At 40.4% G+C, this 8,695-nt stretch overlaps 1 protein-coding gene across 2 annotated transcripts; it reads left to right on the top strand.

Annotated features, from left to right (window-relative positions):
* The first annotated feature begins 261 nt into the window (after positions 1 to 261).
* Positions 262 to 8,471, top strand: LOC128147476 (protein NDNF-like). 2 transcript variants are annotated; one of them, XM_052800084.1, is made up of 4 exons: positions 262 to 710; positions 2,787 to 2,982; positions 4,964 to 5,097; positions 6,096 to 8,471. In XM_052800084.1, exons 2-4 carry the CDS (start codon positions 2,795 to 2,797, stop codon positions 7,445 to 7,447), a joined length of 1,674 nt encoding a protein of 557 aa, XP_052656044.1. In that variant the 5' UTR covers positions 262 to 710; positions 2,787 to 2,794; the 3' UTR covers positions 7,448 to 8,471. The 2 variants fall into 2 exon arrangements, with proteins under 2 accessions (XP_052656044.1, XP_052656045.1); XM_052800085.1 differs by lacking the exon at positions 262 to 710 and adding an exon at positions 865 to 988.
* The last annotated feature ends 224 nt before the right edge of the window (positions 8,472 to 8,695 follow it).

The following is an 8,695-nucleotide window of genomic DNA, read 5'->3' as shown; positions in this document are numbered from 1 at the left end:
CTGTGAGCCAGTCAGCACCTGTTGGGCCATAAAAAACACACCAGAAAGATGGTACACCTGAAATTATCTGAAACTCCTGCAGTGCTGTGGGCAAGGAGATCGCGTGCTCCATGGAAGAGTCGTGAAGCTGCTAATGCAAAACTAGTTTTTTGGAGAAGATTGGTGCACCCCTGGCTGGCTTATATTAAGGGCTAACAAGGGTTAACAGTGTTTGTTCTCTCCATCTCACCCCCTCCTCCTCTCTGTGCATTTCTGTCAAAGACCTGCTCTCCGGCCAGCCACCGCTGGGATTAGACTGCTCTAACAGTCTGGCTGACACTCTGTGCAGGAATAAAGTCCTGCTGTCTGGAGGCAGCACACACAAATGTGCTTTGCAGCCCTCCAGAAGGAACTCTAGAACTGAAGGAGCAACAATTGGGACTTTGAAGATTTCAAAATTATGCAAGTTTAAAATAACATTTGAAAATACCCAATTTAAGAAAATATCAAAACTCTCTGGCTTTTTTCTTTTCTTGAAAGACTGCAAGCATTTTAGTTACTATGTCTGTTCAGGAGCCATATGGAAAAATCAGTTCTGTCCTGTTAAACTGGTTGCACAGTTTTGGTTTTCATCTGTCTACAGAGATCTGAAAGTCCATGTTTTTTTATTTTATGCTTTTTCGGCAAAGAAAGCGAGCGGTCTGGGGATCATTTGGCCAGGAACACAATAGGTAAGCAGAGTATTTCTTGTGTAACATATTTCCAAGAGTCTGAGAGTATACTGTTTGTATAATTGAGTGAAATCAGCCTTTAGGATGATGTTCTCTTTGGGATAAGCTGATTATAGGTTGGTTGGTTGCTTGGTTTGTTTGTTTTCCTGGACAAGAAAAGCTGAGCTGCCGTGGTATCAGTGTGGTTTGCAAGATCCTGTCATGTAAGCAGCAGAAAGAATTTTTTTTTTTTTTAATCCACTCTGAAGTACAGAGCAACTCAGATTCCACTGTCAAAGGTAAAACAAAATATTTGGGGTTATGTGTTGAATCTGTAAGCTATAGTTAGACTACAAGAATAACAAAGCGGTAAAGAAGTGACTCAGAGTCATAAGGAAAGCTCTGTTATAAGAACATTAAAAGTGGAATTGATCTAATAATCTTCACTATTCTTTCAACTTGTTCAGACGGTTGTTTAATCTTGCATTCAGCTAGGTGTTAAAAATATTACAAAGAGGAAGAGAACATCCTAACTTTATTAGGATGCTAAGTAGGACATTCATATGACATTCAGTGATAATTTCAATAATAATCTCACCGATAGTAAAGATGTGTGTTATTTTGGGAATCACAGGTGAAAAAAAATTTTGTACATAAAAATCTACAGATGTATTCAATACTATGTTTAAATGTGCATGTTTGAAATGGATTTATAAAGGAACTGGTCCTTTTATAAAGTTATTGTAATTGTAATGGACAGCAGGTCCACTGAACTGTAGATATTTTGACTGCCTAAGATCTTCTGCACATTTGCAGGCACCATGAGGAAAGGGTTGATCTCAAAAATGAGTAAAAGTTAAAGGATGGAGCCTTTGTCTTTTATGTTCTCTTCTATCATTAGCGAATAATCAGATTTAAGCAGGATCTTTATTCCTTGCTGCTTGTAAGATGCAATAAGCTACTTTTTCCTCAAAAAAAGGGATCTTGCTCACAGAGCTCCCTCTGCTTTCCAAATCCCTTAGCTACAGCTGGCACCTGTATTAAAGGTCTGTGCCCTTATTTCTTCTCCCTTTTATGCCCTTTCCACTTTTGCACTTTCCTCTTTCTGAAACTGGATGTAGCAGACAAAAGTTGTAAGGATAATCTACAACTTCACATAGTAGTGTACTGTCAAAATTTCTTGTCCTAACTGGAGCCTCCTATCTGCACAGCTCTGTGCAATGTACACAGCACAGTCTAAATAAAGTCAGCATTTTCAGAGATGATTTTTGGGACTGTTTGTGTACATTTGTTTCATAGATTCAAAGCTGATAATAAAGTCTCCTAGCAAAAGGAGGGGGGCATGCATGATTTTTGAAATCTCTTATCAAAGTGAATACAATAGAGCCGTTACAAGTTCCAGCGATCAGCAAATGCAGAGATGGGCTGGAAGCGATGCAGGCGTAAAAGGGACGGGCAACACAAAAACCTCAGAATTATTTATCTAGCTGCCCTACAGTAATAAAGCTTTCCTCCAAATAAGATACACAAAGAGCTAAAAGTCTTCTAAGTAGCAATTCAGGGATTTTTATCCAGGATCCTCCACTTCTCATCAAAGAGTATCTTACACTAGTCTGAATAACTTACTCTGATCCTCTTCTTTACACATACCTAAAGTCACAATGGGTGAAATAAAAATTAAATGATCTCTGGCAGAATGGCAAAAGCAGTGTTTGGGATATAGTGACCTCCTGTGAGTTTGAAAGTGACATTCCATTAGCAAATGAACCCTATAAACTAGGAAAAATATTTTAAATTTAATTCTCCACTCATTTTGTCAGCAGTGAAAGTTGGGGTTTTTCTTATAACTGTCTTGTGATTCTGCACCTGGGCTACATTGACTGTATTTTTCTATAATAGACATCATGGCAGCTTCTGCCATTAAATCTTGCAGAGAGATCTTTTGAGAAATATTTTTCTGTGAACATCAAGCAATTTAGCAAAGTGAAGACTGGCACTGTTTGAGCCTGGCTTGCCATGATTATGATAAATACCAGGAAAGGCACAGAGAAGGTCACTGACTATTTTCTCCCCTACTTCTGTCATCTCATTTTGCAGTACTGAAGATGTCCTGGTTCTGGTTTTACCTGCCTCTTCATCTTCTCATGGCAGCTTGCTTGTGTCATTCCATAAAAGCACCCACCACCAGTTCCCAACAGAGCTTCAAGACCGATCTCTTCAATTTCTACCACTCCCTGATACTTGCTGATGGTAAGGAAACTACAGTTCACCTGCTGAAGGATATACCTAAAAGGTAAGAGCAAATCAGTCACTCCTGTTCTCAGACACTTCCCCTATGACACTGGTAGCTGCATGCTACCAGTACAAGCCAAGAATTGCTATGCACCTGCAGAGCTCTATCAGGGTCCACTGAATTTCCAAAGAAATACCCCATTGCTGTCAAACTCAAGTGTCATTACACTGCCCAGAGTCTGGAATGACCCTCTGAGATGAAGTTTAGATTCATGCACACATTTCAGACAGCTTTCTGGGGTGTTCAAAGGAGCAGCAAAGCCCATACAGAACAGGTGGGCTCCAACAGCAAACAGTTATGTCACAAACAGCCTGGCTTCAGAGACACATCAGCTGTCCCACATTCACTGTAAGATACAAGAATTTTACCTAGCAAATTAACTATCCCCAAAATCAATAGAATATCTGCACAGACTTCTTATCACAAAAACTTCTGCCAGTGTTCTGCATGCTGGAAGTGTTTTTGTTGAATGGCACTAAAGCTTGCTAAGATCAAAAGTGCTTTGCATGTGGAAATTCCACAGATTCTTCATTTGCCCAAAATATCTGCAAAGTTTTCTGCCGTATCTAGATACGTATGTGATCTAGATATTACAGCTGGCACTGCATCTTGGGTAGCAAAGATTGATCTGCTTGTTTGGGAAGAGACACACTTCAAGTGGTTTTATCAGACTCCACTTTGGACAGTGACCAACACATACCGATTTTGACATACACCCAAGCAGAGTGGTCATGGAGCAGAGAATGAGCCAGATGGTTCAGTCTTGATATGCATTGTACAGAAACTGGAACACAGCACATGTTGTATAACGTGATGACGCTCACAAGAGCAAAACTAGGAGCTCTCCTTGTTAAAGGCAAATGGGTATTGAAATCTCAAGAGAGAAGTGAGTTTTGCTATACTCTTGTGACATAACATTAAGATTGCAATTAGGAAGCAAAATACCCTTCAGTTTAGCATGATCAGGTACAGACCTTATGAACTCCAGAGTCATCCAAATAGGAAATCAAGAGATGACAAGTTTTGGCTTAAAATGAAAGACTCAAGAATGTGGAACTGTTTCCAGTGAAGCTTGACTCCGGCCCAGTAGCCATATCCTGAAAGTAAGCCAGACCTCTAGGCTGACGTGATCTATCCATAATGACTAGGCTTGTCTCACTAATGAACAAAAAAAATCCTTGAATTGTCTTCATTTAACTGCAGAGTGAGTGACCCAAGTCCACACATTTCTGTGGCTGTATACAGTCTGTATACACCAAAACAACAGAAATAAACAGAAGTCCAAAGGAGCGATACAGGAGGCTGGGCTTTTTTTAAGCAGGAATCAAAACCTGACCAAGTAGACTGATGGCACTTTGTACTGCTCACACACTGCAGTGTCTGTCATGAAGGCAAGTAAGCTAGAACTGGCCTGGATGAAACTGCCATTGACATCTGATAATGTTCTTGACTGGCTAAAACCATTCCATTACATCCACTTCATCTGACGCCCAGGAAGACCTAGATACGCAAGCACATACGAGGGAAGATAGGCTCCAAGAACTTTCACTGAACTCCTGTCAGGAAATCCTGGGAAAAGGCACACCAAATTCTCCAGAGTTAGCCAATGGGTGGGTATCTAGAAGGCAGTCAGTTTAATCACATCCATCATCCAAAATAACTAGGTAAGTGCCAAGATATGATATTCACCTGAAGTGTGTTAAAATTCAGTGGGAGAGATAGTGCCTATGGTAAGCAGATAAAACTTCCAGCAAATATCTGTAGATTTAAAAAAAGAAAAAAAACAAAACACAGCACGTATTCTTCCCACAGCTGAAGATTTCAGACATTCACCATCCCCTTGTGTTGATGCGCCTCAAAGGGCAACAGTCATTTCTACCTACAGTGGAGTGACCCACATCAGAATGGCTGATTACAAGGGGGATCAGGCAGACTTGAATTTCCTGACACTTTCCTCTCTGTTTTTAATCCGCATTTACAGGTACTACTTTGTTATGGAGGAAGGCAGAGCCCTTGCACCTTTCACCATAACAGTGACCCCCTGTGATGTTCCCATTGAATGGAGCATACTTGTGCACAAAGCTTCAGCAAGTTTCCTTGGAAAAGCAGCACGAGGTAAGACCTTCTGTCTGCCTAAGCAGAGACAAAGAAAGCATAAGTTACTTATAAGGAGTTGTGTTACAGGAAATTCCTCACAAGCTTAAACATCACATGGTTCCCTCTCTTGTAAACTGCCATGGGCCAAAGAGGACGTCCCTGTCTCCATGGGTGAAACATGGGAGCCCATGGGATTTTTGCCATCAACTCAAGTAAATTAAGGATTACATGCAAAAAAAGTCTAAACCTAAGGTTAATATTTGGGAACAACCCTAGGTCTTCAGGGCTCCACAAACACAGATCAGCTTCATAAGCTGTTTGTACTGGCCCAAACTTCCCTTTGCTGCCTCAGCTCTTTTTCTGTGGCTTAGGCCACTTGAACCGGTCATTTTGCTCCCCACAGTGATGTGGAAAAGATTTAGCTGTTTATTTTTCTAGGAATACCATCTACCATGGCAGTGGGTATTATGCTGCCTTTAGCCTAAAAGGAAATTCCATTCTTTTTCATAATTTTTTGAATTAATTTTTCAAACTAAAATCTGAAAGCTGCCATTAAGTTCTTACCTGTTAGGCAGGTACACCGGACTGAGGAGTTCAAATAATGTTCCTTTGAAGTGATAAATTTTCCCTCTTCATAGAAAACAATGACACAAAACTAAACCAAAGAAAACTCCTTTCATAGAAAGTATGAGTCTCCTTGAAGTAAAGTACCCAAAGAGACAGCCATTGGGAGGACAAAATTGTAGGGACATCAGGCACAATACAAGTCAAGCTTTTGCAAGTTGTGGTTTTATAATTATAGCCTTTTTGAAAACACAGTTCTACAACTGCACTGCTAAAATAAAAGCTACTCAAATTTTATTTTAATAAATTACCAGTAGCAAAAAGTATTTAGTTATAATTATTGTTTTCAGGAGGAAAATACGATGTTCCCTGACATACGAATAAAACCTATGTGATGTGCTTTACTTCACATCTGTTAAAACAAAAGCTACAAGTCTGCTTTTTGCCTGCAGGTGATCACGATACACAAGAGGTCTCAAAATCTCAGAAGTCTCCAAGCATGGTGTCCACCATTTTTAACTATAAGGGAAATTCTGTGGAGACTTACATGGGCATGTCTTCTCATTCTGCTCTTTACATGCTGGAGTTCTTATCCACTGAGCGAGACACGCACATTACTGTATACTTAACAACTGACACAACGTCTGGGCACCTCTATCCAGAACTTCCAATGGATCCACGCATAGATGTTATTGGCATTGGGCATACAACAGTGACTCTGACCTGGAAACACAGTCCCTCTGTCTTGCAACATAGAGAAAACATCCAGTACTGTCTTCTAGTTAATGAAAAGCACAACTATAAGAGCTTATGTGCTGCTGAGACAGCAATCAGATCCTCTGGAATGAAACTGCCGCCTACATTAGCTTTGTCTCTCTCTCCGTACCTTCTTGAACCGCAGCAGGTGATGATATTGTCCAACAGTGAATTGAGCATCATCAACAAAGTGAGTAGTGGGGAAGTCAGGCAGATATGCATGGGTACTAAGAACACTTACACAGTGCCCAATCTCAGTCCCAGCACTCAGTATTACTTTGACGTTTTTGTTGTCAATCTCCTCACAAATGCCAGCGCTGCTTACACCGGAACATTTGCAAGAACCTTGGAAGAACCTGAGCCTAAGGTGATGGAGCTGAAAGACGGGAAAGTGATTCAGGTTGTCCTGGATGGGAAAAACCAGAAATTCTACAGTCTGCAGTACCAGGCAAGGCACAAGAAAATACAATTCACCTTTCAGTTGTGTCATGGCCAAGTACGGGTTCACATAATAAAGAACGGTAAAACAGTGGCATCGGAAAACATCTCAGGGCTGAGGTATTTCTCACTGAAGGGAAAGCTGCTGGACACATATTTGGTGCAGCTAAGATCCACAGAGGAATCTAACTCTTCTGTGAAAGTACAGGTGTCCTCCTATTTCCACAAGCCCTTATTCCCACTTCTTCCAGAGAGCTTAAAAATCAAGTCCTTCAGTAAACTGAGGACCTGCAACTCTGTCACCATTGCCTGGCTTGGAACACAAGAGGAGAGCAAGTACTGTGTGTACAAGAAAAGGATTGAAGATGATCAGGTCTGGGTGGAACTGCAGAGTGCAGACAGGTGCTCTGGACCTGAATCTCGGCACAAGTCAGAGAAAGTGCTGTGCAAGTATTTCTATGATATAAATCTCCAGCGAGCCGTCACCACAGAGACCATCAAAGGGCTGGATGCAGGGACGCTTTACTTGTTTGATGTTTATCTTTTTGGGCCATCTGGCATCCCCGTCAGATATCACAGCAAAGTTGTGAAGACCAGAAAAAAATGTTGAAGGTTTTTAAAGACATGTTTTGAAGTGAGTGAATGAAGACTATTATCAAAATCTATGCCAATCCATGCCATAGCCTGTGCAGTTTAAAAAATACTGACACACAGAAAATTTTAAGCCGTGAGATTCTACAGAGGAAACATCTTAGTTGCCTAGATTGTTACGCTTACTTTTGCATCTTCTCTCCTGTAAAAGGGTTGGGTCGTGTCCCCCCCAGCTGTCTTATTCAAACATCAAAAACAGACCTGTGAAACAAATCCATGCACATGGAAATAAAATACCCACAATGGCACCCATGAGAAATAGATTGGTTACCTAAAATGCTTCTGAAATCCAATACAGAAGTGATGGGAAATGCCTCTCAAGAAGCACACACCATTATTTTAAAGTCCCAGAGAGTTTTCCACTTTGTGTAACTCCATCAGGTAACAAAGAACTGGGAGACCCCACAAGTCAAGCTGCTCTTGAGTAACTGAACTTCCCCGCTGCTTAAACAGGGATGGGGACAAAAAGAAATTGAAAAAAGCAGCAGAACTGGTGTAAAGCTCCACACCTTGAGTAAAGCAGGCTGAAATATATCTTCCCCTATTACCTGCATATTTGCTTGGCGTTCATTTCTGTAAAGAACCTGTGCTTGGTTAGAAACAGAATTCAGGCCAGGAACTGGCTCTGGATCCAGCTTTTCTGGGGAGTGCACAAATACACTGCTGTGCTGCTGTCCATTGAGAAAAGCAGCAAGTAAGGAATCTTGCCATGGAAAGGAGGTTTTTATCTATAGTCTCCAATATCAAGCCCATATCTATCACCATGTGACTCCTGAGTGTAATATACTCACTCTTTACATCTTTAACCCAGCCTATATCAATGAATGCATTGCTTTAGGAAAAATTAATTGTAGTTTTCCTATTAAGTATCATGGAGAAAAAATATTTGTAGTAAAAATCCTGTCAAACACTTTTTTTTGTTGTCTTGTTTCCTTGATTACCTTCCTTAGATGACAAGAGACAATAAAAAATTTTTTTTTTTTTTTTAAATTAGAAGTCTTTGTAAGAAACCCTTACTCTCAATTTCAATTATCTTCAGAAAATATTTTGTATATAGGCTCTTGGCAGGTCTGGAATTTACATATAAAGAGATACGATAGATTCACTGACCCAGAGGTTGCCAGAGAAGTCTTGCCTGCTGCAATTCTTTTTCCGCTACAATTACACTAAGCAAAGATACAAACTATTAATTCCATTATTGTATATT

Source organism: Harpia harpyja, chromosome 10 (genome assembly GCF_026419915.1).
Source record: "Harpia harpyja isolate bHarHar1 chromosome 10, bHarHar1 primary haplotype, whole genome shotgun sequence".
Lineage (NCBI taxonomy): Eukaryota > Metazoa > Chordata > Aves > Accipitriformes > Accipitridae > Harpia > Harpia harpyja.
The sequence above is the reverse complement of the archived record's forward strand: the minus strand, read 5'-3'. Positions and strand labels throughout refer to the sequence as shown.